Below are 14019 nucleotides of genomic sequence, written 5' to 3' on the forward strand. Positions count from 1 at the left end.
TACCGTGTTTTTAGTTGCTGCCTTTATCTCGTTTCCCTTCTTTGTGATTTTTACTGTGTTGGGATTATTTTGCTGGTTTACTGTAGGTCCTTAAAATCAGTGCTGAGATATTCTGAGTGGTCCCCTTAATCCTGTGATGCAAACTAATTTTTAGCACATAAATGTGAATGTGAACTGTATGCTTTGCACATTCAACAGATACTGGACACATAAGGAGGATTTTAAACAGATGTGTTATACACTGTACCATCATTAAAGCACCACATAAGGGAGTATCCATTGCTGATCACCTTATAAAATCGAGCCTGTTTGTGCATCCAGTGAACTTGAAGTTTCAAGGGGTCATTCAGAATGTGACTGCTGGCCTAGTTTGTAGTTCGAGCCCTGATTGTTTAACTGTGTTCTGCAAGGGGGAGTTAAGAAAGCAGTGGGATACTAGATTGCGTTCAAGCACTGAACAATGGATATGATCATAATAGTCATTATTTATCTTTCACACTTCTTTACGCACATGCACGTACAGGATGCCAAACGTTATTTAATCCGAATTGTCTGCGTTTATTGCTGTGCAGAGCTTGTAAATCTGCGTCATGATTCAGTTTATATCTGTGTGTGTGTGTGTGTGTGTACTTGTGAGAGCATATGAAGTTGAGCCAGAGGCCTACAAGGGGAAAATGAGTGAGCTCATCTCCCTGCAGTGCTGTGTTTTAAGTCTTTCCACTCCTCTGTACTGCAATTTTATCTCTGGAAAATAACCAGGAATGCTCTCTATCGTCTGGCTCGTTTGCCCGACAGGGCAAGTAAGACACACATCGTCTCCCTCTGTCATTGTTTGTTATATTTTTTATTACCACCATCATTTAGCTCTTTCCTTACAGGTTTACCTTACATTTATTGTGTTAGACTATCAAATGCATCACCCAGTATGTCTCTTTGCTTCCTATATGTTCCATGTCTTTAATCGACTGAGGAAGTGGAAGACTACCTCTGAGCCTGACTTTCTGCTGATCAGCAGCCTGGTCCAATTATCTTGCAATGCCACATTGTAAGGCACATTCAATAAGCACCACGCGATCTCTTATTCCAAACCACACAGCACATACTCTTGACACTGTGAGCAGACTTGTGACCTCCTTCCTCTGAAGAAAGTACCCTGCCAAGTCTCTGCTGCTCAAAAGACAAAACTAAAACACAGGCCTGACCACAATGAGGCACTGGTAGATAAGGCCACTGCTACTTTAACCTTTGAAAGTTTGTTAAATATCACACACAATGCAAAAAAAAAAAGGTCAAATGCAACTTATTTTTACTGAAATATAATAGCAGGTCAGCGAAAGTCGAGTGAATAACTATGTACTTACGCATAGTTCCGTGTCATAATGAATGCCTCAAGGGTATGAGCCTAAACTTGCGTTTGAATTTTCTCCCTGTCTGTATATTTGGAACATTAAATCATCCAGGTGTGATCCTTGCCTGACACGTTTGTACTTTTTAAGCCTCCAAGCTAAATGTAAGCATGTATACATCAAAAAATAGAGTTTTACCTCACTAAAGACCTTTACATGTCTTGAATTTTTATTTTTGGCAATGCGGAGACCTGAGGGGAACACGCTCAGCAGTGTGCTCTGTGACTGCCAGTGTAGTATCATTACCTGCTTTGGCAAGGCTCAAACACAACCCATCAAAGAGGAAGTGAACCCAGCCAAGACCATCCAATCTCTTTAAGACTACATGCAGCTACTAGCAGGATCCTGGAGTGGCAGTCATACTCTGTGCTAATTAGCTTGTCAACAAGCAAATGCTTTCATTTGATCACAGCTTGAGAAGAAATGGGGTTCAACTTCCGTAGTGGGTCCACTGCCAAACTGCCTGAGTATGCTACAGTCCACTAAAAAATCATCGATCCTTTGAGTTATGTGGAAGTAGTTTGTTTCTTCCTTGAGTGAAAATACAGATCAAACAGTTTAAAAAGTATGCACAGCATTTATAGCAATAATGTTTAACTAGTTACCTCAAAATAACAGAATTCATTCCCACTCCTCATCCTTTTATCTGGAATACTGAATTTATTATTAGAGAGCTATCCATAAATTAGCCTATCCATTAGCCTAATAATCCCTCACTAGTAAATCAAAGAATTTCTGTATGTGTGTCTAACCGGTGATTTGATCTACTTGTTTAGGACCTATAGGGCGAGGTAGTGTTGCCAACTTAGCGACTTTGTTGCTATATTTAGCGAGTTTTCAGACCCCCATAGCGACTTTTTTTCTAAAAAGCGACTAGCGACAAATCTGGCGACTTTTTCTGGTGTTATTGGAGACTCATTTATGACAACTCGATAAAAGTTACCGTGAGTGTTCTCGGTGGTCAGGAACAAATGTAATTGCATGGCAGGATGCTGTAAAAGGACCAAACTTCAGCCAGGAGAACAACTGAGATAATCCATCCACAATAAGAGGTTAGTCATTCATATACTGCTGCATGGGCTGGGCTGTAGCTACATCCTAAGGTTTTAAAAACTGAGCTTAAATAAATGATTAGCGGTAATAAAAGCCGAGGGAGGTCAACAGTGATCACTGACTGTTTTAGGAGCTTTTTGAGATCAAATAGAAGAAAATACATAACATTAAACATGTTAACAACACAAAAGTCATATTAAACGCAGACTACTTTAGACCTGGAAGTAGGATTCGTCACGTCATCACTGAACAACCGGATATTGGCCCTGTGCACGAGAAAATGTTAACTTCCTGGTTTGAGACCGGATGTAGGGTTGTACAGTTCTGGTAGCTTTACTTTGCGGTCAATCGCTACTGCGAAGATATACTCCAAAATCATGTCCAAAACTCGAAAACGGAAAGATCGCGTTAAGTTACAAAGAGCAGAAGGTGGGAACACTCACTACTGTTGTGTCATAAAAAATCTAATGATCAATTTTGACGTTTAAAGAGTTTAGATCGATCAGTTGTTTACATCACTCAACACAAGCAGAACTGCATCACTGCATTCAAATTCAAATTCAAATTCAAATTCAAATTTTATTTGTCACGTACACAGTCATACACAGTACGATATGTAGTGAAATGCTTGGACAACTGCTCGTGACCTAAAGAGAACAAAAAAGGAAAAGGCTATGAATAAGATAGGAAATAAATATGAAAAATTAAAAAGGGTAAATTTAACTAGGAAGGAATAAAATATAAATTAAGGTTAAAAATGAAATAACTGTACAACACAAATTAGAATGAAGGGTAAATTTAACTGGGAAGAATAAGATAAAGATAAATATATAAATTAAAGTTGAAAATAAAATAACTGTACAACAAAATACACAATATAGAACTATATAAGAATGTATGAAGAAATATAAATAAATATATACACAATAACAGCAGCTGTACAAGTATTAACCGGAAATGAAGAATATAGTGACCAGTGTTGTGCAAAACCAAAGTCCAGAAAGTCCAGTGTGTGTGTAAGAACCATATGTGTGGGTCAGTACTGTGTGGTGGTGTGATTGAGAGACCGTATCGCCTGCGGGAAGAAGCTCCTCCTCAGTCTCTCTGTGTTGGTCTTCAGGGAGCGGAATCGCTTTCCTGACCTCAACAGAGAGAACAGTCTGTTGTTGGGATGGCTGAGGTCCTTCACGATCTTCCTGGCCTTGGTCCAGCACCGCCTGCTGTAGATTGAGTGCAGGTCAGGGAGCTCGGAGCGGATGGTGCGCTCAGCTGATCGCACAACCCTCTGTAGAGCTCGTCTGTCCTGTATGGTGCTGTTCCCGAACCAGGTTAAGATGTTTCCCGCCAGGATGCTCTCTATGGTGCACGAGTAAAAGTTCCTGAGCACCTTGGAGGGTAGTTGGAAGTCTCTCAAGCGTCTGAGGTGGTAGAGACGCTGTCGGGCCTTTTTCACCACGGTGTTGATGTGACAGGACCATGACAGGTCCTGCGTGATGTGAACTCCGAGGTATTTGAAGCTGTCCACTCTCTCCACTGGGCACTCGTTGATGACGGGGGTCTGGTAGTTCCTCTCCTGCTTAGTGCTGAAGTCCACTATCAGCTCCTTTGTCTTACTGACGTTTAGAAGGAGGTTGTTCCTCTGGCACCAGTTCTCCAGATTCCTAATCTCCTTCAGGTAGGCCGTCTCGTTGTTATCAGAGATCAGGCCCACCACGACGGTGTCGTCAGCAAACTTGATGATGGTGGTGGAGCTGGTAGTGGCCACACAGTCATATGTGTACAAAGAGTACAGCAGGGGGCTCAGAACACACCCCTGGGGGGCTCCAGTGCTGAGAGTGGTGGAGGCTGAGACATGTCCGCCCATCCTTACTGCCTGTGGTCTGCCAGTTAGGAAGTTGGAGATCCACTGACACATAGATGAGCTGAGTCCCAGATGCTCCAGCTTGGTGGTGAGTGTGGAGGGAATTATGGTGTTAAATGCAGAGCTGTAGTCTATGAAGAGCATTTTAACATAATTCCCCCTTCTAGTGTCCAAGTGAGTGAGTGATGTGTGGAGGAGATGAGAGATGGCATCGTCTGTGGAACGATTTGGACGGTAAGCGAACTGTAGTGGGTCCAGTGTGTCTGGTAGTGAAGAAATGATGAAGTCTCTGACCAGGCGTTCAAAGCACTTCATCACTACTGAGGTGAGGGCTACAGGGCGATAGTCGTTGAGAGAAGCAGGGTGGGGTTTCTTCGGGACAGGAACAATGATGGACTCTTTGAAGCATGTGGGGATCACCGACTGAGATAAAGAGATGTTGAATATCTCAGTGAACACAGGAGCTAGCTGGTATGCGCAGTCTCTTAGGATACGACCTGGGATGCCGTCTGGTCCTGCTGCTTTCCTGGTGTTCACTCTCTTGAAGGCTCTCCTTACTTCATGCTCGGAGATGACGAGCACGTTTCCGGTGCTGGCAGTATCTTCCTGTCTGCAGCCGTTAGCGCCGCTAACACTAGCATTGTTGGAGACCTTAGCTGCAGCCTCGAAGCGAGCATAGAAAGTGTTCAGCTCGTCTGCCAGAGTCACGGCCGCGTTCGTCATACCGGTTGTTGGTGCTTTATAGTCCGTTATTGTCCTTAGTCCCCGCCACAGGCTCCTAGAGTCACTCTGTTGGAGTTGTGACTCTAGTTTCCTCCCGTAGCGCTGCTTCGCCTCTTTCACCGCCCTCCGCACGTTATATGACGCGGCTTTGTACGGGTCCATGTCCCCCGTCATGAGTCCCGTGTTGTAGGCAGCGGTGCGGGATCTCAGAGCGTCGCGGATGGTTTTATCCACCCACGGCTTCTGGTTGGGAAACGTTGTGATAGTCTTTGTCTCCACGGTATCATCCGCTAGTTTCCCGATGAATCCCACAACCGCTTCCGTAAACACGTTGACGTCATCGTCGGAGCTGTTTCTGAACATGCCCCAGTCTGCGTCATCGAGTGCGTCCTGTAACGCGGCCACCGATTGATCCGTCCAGCGCGCGACCTTCCTCTGAACCGGAACTTCCTGTTTCAGCCTTTGTTTGTATTTTGGCATGAGGAAGATGGCGGCGTGATCAGATTTGCCAAACGGGGGGCGGGATTGTGCCTTGTAGCCGTCCTTGACCGTAGTGTAGCAGTGGTCCAGTGTCCTTTCACCCCTGGTGGGGCAGGTGATGTGTTGATAAAAGTTCGGCGCTGCGCGTTTGAGGTTGGCGCTATTAAAGTCCCCCGTCACAATAAGCGCAGCGTCCCGGTGTTGTGTCTGGCGCTGTGTGAGTGCCTCATGCAGCTCGCATAAGGCGGTGACCATGTCCGCTTGTGGTGGAATATAAACGGCACTTACAATGACCGATGTAAATTCCCGAGGTAGATAAAAAGGACGACACATGATGGACAGTAGTTCCAGATTTGGTGTGCAGGAGCGTGTGAGAGGAACAACGTTCGCACTGTTGCACCAGTTGTTGTTCACCATTAAACACACGCCGCCTCCCCTTGACTTCCCCGAGTCCCGTGTCCTGTCCATGCGGTGAACCGAGAAGAACTCGGCCGGCTGGATGGCGTGGTCCGGCACCGCTGGGTTCAGCCATGTCTCGGTGAAGCAGAGGAGATTGCAGTCCCGAATGTCTCTCTGGAACTTTATCCTGGCCCTGAGGTCGTCAAGCTTGTTCTCCAGTGACTGGACGTTGGCGAGCAGGATGCTAGGCAGAGGTGTGCGGTGTGCACGAGCTCTCAGCCTGTTCCTGACGCCGGCTCGCTTCCCTCTAGGCCGCCGCCGCTTCCCTTTGTTCTCCCTCGAGATCTCACTCGGCCAGCTCGGATCCGGAGTTAAAGACTTCGAATTGTGAGTACATTGTAAACCAATAGAAACAAGAGTGTCACTGTCATACCTAATGTACCCAATGGTGATGATTTTGCCGATTTAGAAACGCTGAAAACTAACTTAAAAAACAAAGACAAAGAAAAAGTGGTCGGAGCAGTCGTGACGGCAGCCGACCTCACCGGCGCCATCTTTAAATGCATGCAGAAGACACATCGTCCACATTCAGAAGCACATCTCTGTATAGTGACTGGTCTTATGATTTAAACAGGCAAATGTTCAGCATTCAAACTACAGGTGAAGAATAGTCAAACCAGATGTTTCCCCCGTTAAGTCGATATCAGCTAGTCAAGTACACACCTACACAGCATGTTAACAAACCGTGAAAAAAGCCACACAAAAAATGAACGATTGCTGGTAAGGGTTTCTATACATTAGTATTTACGAAGGGTATGTTGTGACTTACCTTCAAAATTACAGCGGTCCCTGACTATAACGCGGTTCACCTTTCACCTCGCTGTTTCACGTTTTTTTTTAGTGCAAGTTTGCATGCTTATTTTTTTTTTATGTCACATTGTGTCCTGTGTCCTGTGTCCTGATCGCTGCAGACGATCTCCTCCGTGACGTCTCTCCTGTACAGTACAGAATCGCTGCATCGATCGCTAGCAGTGTGACTCTGAAGTGCAGTGCTGTATGTCCACGATGTCCACGAAACGTTTTCCACCGTCCAAAAATAAAATTGGCTACTTGATTTCACCTATCGCTGGTTATTTTTAGAACATAACACCCACAATAAACGAGGGACAGCTGAGAAATCTAACATTTGAATCCCTTTTCTCTTTTGCTCTGAGGTGCGGGGAAAAATATTGACAAGTCGATGAACATCATTTGCAGATATATTGGGTAAATGCCCAAGACATCTATAGAAATGTAAATCGCCGCTTGATTCATTCATTTGCTTAACTTGTTTTGGACCGTAAACCAGGCGCGAATAGGACACCGGAAATAAAGCTCCCCACAGGAGTTTCCGCACCGGAAGTAGCATATGCTAACGTGCACATAGTCAATTTGCAGTATAGTGAAATGTCGATAATTCAGAAACCTGTCATGATAGTTGTTTGCAAGTGCCTTAGCCCTAGTTTGCTAACATATAAATAATATTAATTCATGCTAAGAAAGAACACTATGGATATGATGACTGATCAAAAAATACAGAGTTCATAAGGAGGTGCATTGTCTTTATGGCTCAAGGGGAACTTTGGTGGAGCATGAGGAAGTCAGAGGTGGTATAGAGGTATGTGAGGGTGGTACAGAATATAGATGAGGGCAACTAGACAGCAGTGAGGTGTGCAGTAGGAGTGACAGGTTGAAGATGGGGATGGGATTATAGCAGGTATCAGCTCAGAGCTCTTTCTTATATGCAGAGGTGTTGGACATGTTAATAGATCAGGTAGGAGTCTCTGCAGACTTTAATGTTTGCAGATGGCATTGACATGACCTGTAGTGAGAGTAGGGGGAGCCTGGACAAGTGGAGGTATGCACTGGATAAAAGAGGAATGCGCGTGTGGGAGGGAAGCAGGGGAAATGGTGAAAAAAGGAGTAGAGGTAGTGAAAGTGGATGAGTTTAAATACCTAGCTTCAACTGTTCAAAGCAATTGACAGCACACAAGAGGGGTGAAGAAGAGAGTGCAGACAGGTTGGAGTGGGTGGAGATGAGTGTCGAGGTTGATTTGCGGCAGACGAATAGCAGAAAGAGTGAGAGAGAATTTGGAAGTGGTACTGACAAAAAGACAGAAGCTTGAGTGGAGGTGGCAGAGTTAAAGATGCTAAGATTTGTAGTGGGAGTCACCAGGAGGGACAGGGTTGGAAGCGAGCACGTTAAATCTATACATCTCTAATCTATATGCTCTACTTAAAGTTTCTTTTTACTCAAATTCTAAGTTGCTGAAGGCTGTTGTGCCCTAAGCATGCTGAAAGTTGAGCATGAACATGAAGCTTAGATATCCTAAAATTGTCACAGGAGAGATAAAAGCTTCTTTTTTTTAATCCTAAAAGATGCCTCTTCAAACTTGATTTCTTTATCTTGCAGTATAATGCAGTCAGCTATTCTTAGTCTTACCTCAGAAAAAACAAACTATAGCCTGGGGAGTGCTGGTCTGGGTGTTGTGGGGTAAGTTGCTTTTCCTGAAGTGACACTTCACACCTTACATTACCTGTTATGTTTCCACTTTCTCTTTTTTTCTCTCTCTGCTCTCCTTTGTTCCTCCCTCCTCATCTCTCCACCTTCTCCTCTATTGTGCTGTTTAACTTTTTATTGTGCTGCCCGTTTGCCTGCAGCCAGGGTCTCTCCACTCCACACCTGACAAAGCCTTCATCTGTATTCCTTCTGATGGAACTGCGGCAGTGATGAAACCAACCCCCACGCAAAATGCAAAAGGGGTGGGGGGGAAGAAAGCAGCCTAAGCAGCAACAAAAAGCAGATCATACCATGTCTTGACTTAAAAAAAAAACTCTCAGTGGGAGATATAAAGATACACTCTTTCTGTGTGTGTGTGGATACGTGTGTGTGCGTGTGCGCTTGTGAGGCTGCACATTGCACTTTGTGCTGAGTTGGCAGATTAGGCTTCAGGATGGAGAATTCAAATTATGAATACAGCATGTGTGACTGTGCGAGTGAGAGAGGGCGCGAAGGCAGGATTTAAGATTGAGTGACAACATCAGAGGGCTGAGAAAACTCTAAAGCAGCGCTCGATACCTTCTCCACCGGATCCGTTGTTCGGAAGTCACGTCCAACACGTCTGATTTCTTTTACTTTTAATCTCAAGCCTCTCTTAGCGTGCCGCAACATTGCTGCATGACATCTCTTTTCCACGGCTTGATTTGTATTTGTTGACAGCAATAAGAAAATGACACACTGGTGGGGGCTCACGGGACAAAATGTGCTGCGCTTTGCAGTACAGTCATTTGTATTTTGGAACCAAAATTGGGCAAAAAACTGCACTGCGTAAAGTGATGATCTTGATAAAAAGTGATGAACAGCTAAAAGGGATTTAATTCTTTCCTCTTTTTTTTTTTTTTAGCTGGCCTCCGTGAAATTAAATTCCAGGGTCTTGATTAAAGTTGGTTGGTTGTTATTATTCGAGGAATTATATTCCTCTATTTCACCCCGTTTTGCTGTGAGCCTTGATAAAACTGCATTTTGCTTGGAAACATACACAGTATCTTCAGATTGCACGCTTCAAGGCAATACTCCCTGAAGCGCTCTGCCCATTTCATCAAAAAGACATTCCCTAGGACTCCAGGGAGTAAAGCCCTATTTGCACAAGATTAGTATTCCTGTGTTGTTTAATGTGATTAAACTCTTACATCTGTGTTTGTTGTGCAGCTCTGGAAAATTGAACTTTGTGTTATATTAATGGTTGAGTTTCCTAAATGATAGCAAAAGGTTCCTTACCTACAAAGGAATAACGTATCCAACCTACACTGAATAAAAATTCTTCACTTTTAATAAGCATGAAGCAATAATTTTGAGATTTTTGAAAGCAATTCATTATTAAGGAACATATGCTTGGTCTAAATTGAGTACAAATCAAGTACATTTCATTTGACCAGATTTCAATACATCGAACATTTTTATGTAACAAAATAGCATGGAATATGTAAATGTAACTAAATTAGTTAAAAGTCAGGAATTTGGGGCACTTTTTTTAGACTGCTTTTGCAGTATATTTTAACTTGTTCTTTCTATGAATTTGCAAAACCAAAAGTCAACCAAAATTTCCTTTTTATATTTTCCATTGTAGACTCCATAACCTAATGGTGCATAAAGCACCAAAAAAGATTGCAAAAAGAAAAAAGAACACATGAGATCCTGATTCGCCCAAGACTAATATGATCCGAAGACCTTGAGGTTGGTGGTTCGATCCCTGGCTGCTCCAGTATGCATGCCAAAGTATCCTTGGTGAAGTTCCTGAACCCCAAAGCTCCCCCCAATGCAGTCAACAGAGAGTCTATGTTAAACAGAAGGCACTTAAAATGTAGAAAAAGTGCTTGTATGAATATATAAGTGAATGAGACGTTGTATAATGAGCTTTAAGTACCCAAGTAGAGTAGAAAAGCACTATATAAGAACCGGCAATGTAAGATCACCAGTTTCTAGAGGTCCCCAAGTAATAGTTTGTGGTGTTAACAGGGCTTTAGAAAAGGCAGCTTCTTCAATCCTCTACTCAGTCTTCTCTTTAGGTGATAGAAACAAAGACCAGTGTCCTCCAGTTAAACTCTTCCTCAAAAGAAGCACCTAGTCTTTAGTTATATGCTCCTACATACCATTAAACCATTTACAATTAAATAACTGTTGCCATAATCTGTACAAATTCAACTGTTTTTTGTGAAAGTGAAGATTTATTGGAGATCCTAAATGGCCTTGTTCTAGAGTTATTACATTCACAACTTGACCTCTGATACCGGGATTTCAACTTGTCCAAGATGTTTTGCATTCTTAAAGGCAGGGTGAAAACAATACACTGTCAGCAAGCGGCTACCTATATGCCTGTTCTGTTTGTGCCACACAGCGGATGGCGCTGCATGAATCAGGTGCAATATTACATTTTCAACCCTCCCTTTCACAATTTCCACATTTAACAACTTCTTCGTGCAGAAACTCGCCACAACACATTGACTTGCTGCACCATTTAGTGTTATAAATTGATGGATATATTGGACCATAACACCTCTGCAGTTTCTGCCTTGCAGTTGCTAGAATCTGTTGACAGTAAAAGTTAATTTTTTAAAGGCACCCAGGATTTGATGCTCCATTACAGGGTCAGCAGACAACTCTGGTTGTTCTTTAGGTAAAATGTATTTTTAGAATTACATTGCTAGATAACTGAATCTTTTCTAAAGTTGTTGGCATGTGTGGTGCAGACCAAAGAAGATCCTCATGCCAATTGCGAAGCATGGTGGTGGAAATGTTATGGCTTGGGGTTGTTTTTCTGCCTCAGAGACAAGGCCTGGGCCCGGTATATTAATGACGAGGTGAATTTTGAACTGGATTGTTGAACTGGACCTTTCAAAGAGTTAACAAGCCAACGAACATGAACAAATCCGTCAAGTAATTGGTCATATGAAGGCTTATTGAACGGTCTAGTCAACGCCACATCTGAAGGCTGCTAAAATGTTATGGAGTGATTTGCAAGTAGCATATATGCAAAGAAAAGAAACTCTTCAAACGTCTTGCAGCTGAAAGAATATTTTCAGCAAGGTGTCAGAGACTGGTGTGCAATTATGCAAATTGCCGCAGAGTTATTTCTACTGAAGTGGGCAATGCTAGCTTTTAAAGCCGGGGGGGGGGGTAATTACATTTGTAGAGAGTCTTACTTCTGTTGATGTTTTTCCCTGAATAAGCGATTGAAAAAGCACATCATCTTCTGAAGTCATTCACCTTTATCTCTACACGCGCTTTTAAATAGGGACTTACAAGATGTCCAGTTATATCAAAAAGGCAACATTTTAATGGAATACAGTTATTTTGTCACATAAAAATAGTCTTTAAGTTTGTCAAATATGACCATCCTTCTGATTGACGGGGCAGAAACTAAAATCTCTCATCCTGAGTTTCGGCACACGTGAATGATTTCGAAAACCAATCAGCAAAAGAGGTAGTTTTGTATTAATTCAGGGCCTCGCATTCATATTATCTGCAGTCATAATAAAAGAAAAATCTCAAAACTGAGCCCAGCAGTATGTCTTGCTCCTTGGCCCCAAAGAGATCAATTAAGGGTGGATCATAGCGTTTCACAGGGCCCACGTCTACCTGTGCTTGCCCGGTTTCACCCCCACCCCCACCCACTTCCCTGTAGTTAGGCAGTCCGCTCTGACAGGCAACACTTTTCTCTGCAACCTCCCCTGACAGGGTGAGAACACATCCATCAAACGGAGGCAACCGCGACAGACAAGCTTGGTGCGAGACAACCTGTCAGGCTGGCTTGTGTTCCACTCGGCATAGCTTTGCCCTCATTTCATCTTCTTCTCTGTGTTTTACACTGTATTTTTTTTTCTTTTTTCGTTCTTTCACCCCCACCAACTCCCATTCTCCTTCCACCAGATCAATATTTCTGTTACTCTCAAATGTATATGTTTGAAGCTGCTGACTCTCTTTTTTTTAAAACAAAACTTCTGTCCGTTTCACTCAGTAATAAGTGTCAGAGGTTATATTTGACACAGCTTCTGAACCAACTTCTTTACATGCTTGTCTTACAGTACGTGTCGAGGTTTTTCACTTATTAGATACCCCCCTTTTTAATTTCTTTTTTTCCCCTTGCATTTCAGATGTGCAGTGCCCGTCCTTACAAGTGGAGGACTGGAAGTTTCCCCAGAGCGCCAGGACCAACATCACCGGTTAATAGATGAGCTCCAAACACACCAGCTGCTATGTGACTTTTATTTGGTGTGGCTGCTCACGAATGCCTTACCCTTTGCAGGTTTTAATCTGGTGAGGCGATTTTCCCTGCTCAAGAGCAAAGATGTCAAGAAGATCCGTAACCCTCGAGGAGCTGTCATCCTCCGCTTGGGCAAGACTGCGCTCTTACGACCCAGCGAGTAAGTCCGCTGTACATCTGTTTCATCTGTTTCATCTGTTTCTCCGCGCATCTGCGGACAAACCCGTGCACGAGCACGCAGCGTGGAGCTTTAGATCGTTGAAGATGTTTTACTGGGAAAGAATTAGTGAAGTTCTGCAGGTTTTCCAGCTTTCTAGAGGCCTGTGTGGACGGGCTCTCTGTTTCCATGTCATATCTGAACAAAGAGGATGGCAGAGAAACTGAAAACCCTTGGCTCTTCGGCCTCTGAACTCTCACTCAACATGTCAGCGCAGTGCAGTGTGTTTAAAAAAAAAAGGAAAAGGAGAAAAAAAAAAAGCAGAATCTTGGCGATCTGTATGTCGTGGGTCAAGCTGTGATTGCATTTCCAGAAATACCCATTCATTTCCCTCACCACCAACCCTGGCTTGTAAACTGGGCTGTAACAGCTTGTTGGTTTCCCACTTGCAACCGCATGTACTTATTATAACTAGCTTTCATAATGAAATGCATGACTTATTTGCCTGAACAGAAACTATAAGAGTGACGTCTTAATTAGAAGGTGGGCCACAGTTAGCTGGAAAGAGGGAAGACTTTAAAGGCCGTATTGGGCAGCTTGTTCTTAACTTGTTTCTACATGAAGAGACCCGCAGCCATAAAATGCAGCAACTCATGGCTTCACTCCCTTCCGTGCTTTTTGCAGCTTGACATGGTGTAATTATGCCTTCTCGGGGTGTTCACGTTGTTATTACACAGCAGTCGGGTGTAGACTGTGTTTGGAATTGTGTGAAAATTGCTTATTAGAGTTCTGTGCTGGCTGTTTTTCCGGCTGGATGAGCTTCTCTCTGCCCACCGATAAAGCAGTATTTCACAACGTGCCAATTGGGTCAGCGCGCAGTATTTTATCACTCTGTCCAGCGCTGCGAGCCGTGAGCTCCGCTCACTTGAAAGGCCCGATAAATCTGTCTACAAAACACTCTTTTCGGTTGAGACGTTTTGTTCTAAAAGTGTCACATATATTGTTTGTCACAGACTTGGAGAGTAGTCGTACTTATGAAAAAGGGGCGAGAAAAACTGAAAAAACAACTGTCACTTCTTGGGAAATCAGCATCTTAGGAGCCAAAGAGGAAATACCAAGATGTTTTTGTTTTGCCTCTAA

At 43.4% G+C, this 14019-nt stretch overlaps 1 protein-coding gene across 5 annotated transcripts in view; it reads left to right on the forward strand.

Moving 5' to 3' along the window:
- Positions 1-14019, forward strand: part of col16a1 (collagen, type XVI, alpha 1) — an 87079-nt gene that overhangs the window by 9789 nt on the left and 63271 nt on the right. For all 5 annotated transcript variants that reach the window (XM_086279056.1, XM_086279054.1, XM_086279057.1 and 2 more), the window contains exons 3-4: positions 12613-12681; positions 12765-12882. In XM_086279056.1, coding sequence (XP_086135182.1) covers positions 12613-12681; positions 12765-12882 — 187 coding nt within the window. The remainder of the gene's footprint in view (positions 1-12612; positions 12682-12764; positions 12883-14019) is intronic.

Source organism: Aulonocara sp. 'chitande type north' Nkhata Bay, linkage group LG22 (genome assembly GCF_057382095.1).
Source record: "Aulonocara sp. 'chitande type north' Nkhata Bay isolate Kocher_YH1m ecotype deep benthic linkage group LG22, A_spYH_male_GT1.1, whole genome shotgun sequence".
Classification (NCBI taxonomy): domain Eukaryota; kingdom Metazoa; phylum Chordata; class Actinopteri; order Cichliformes; family Cichlidae; genus Aulonocara; species Aulonocara sp. 'chitande type north' Nkhata Bay.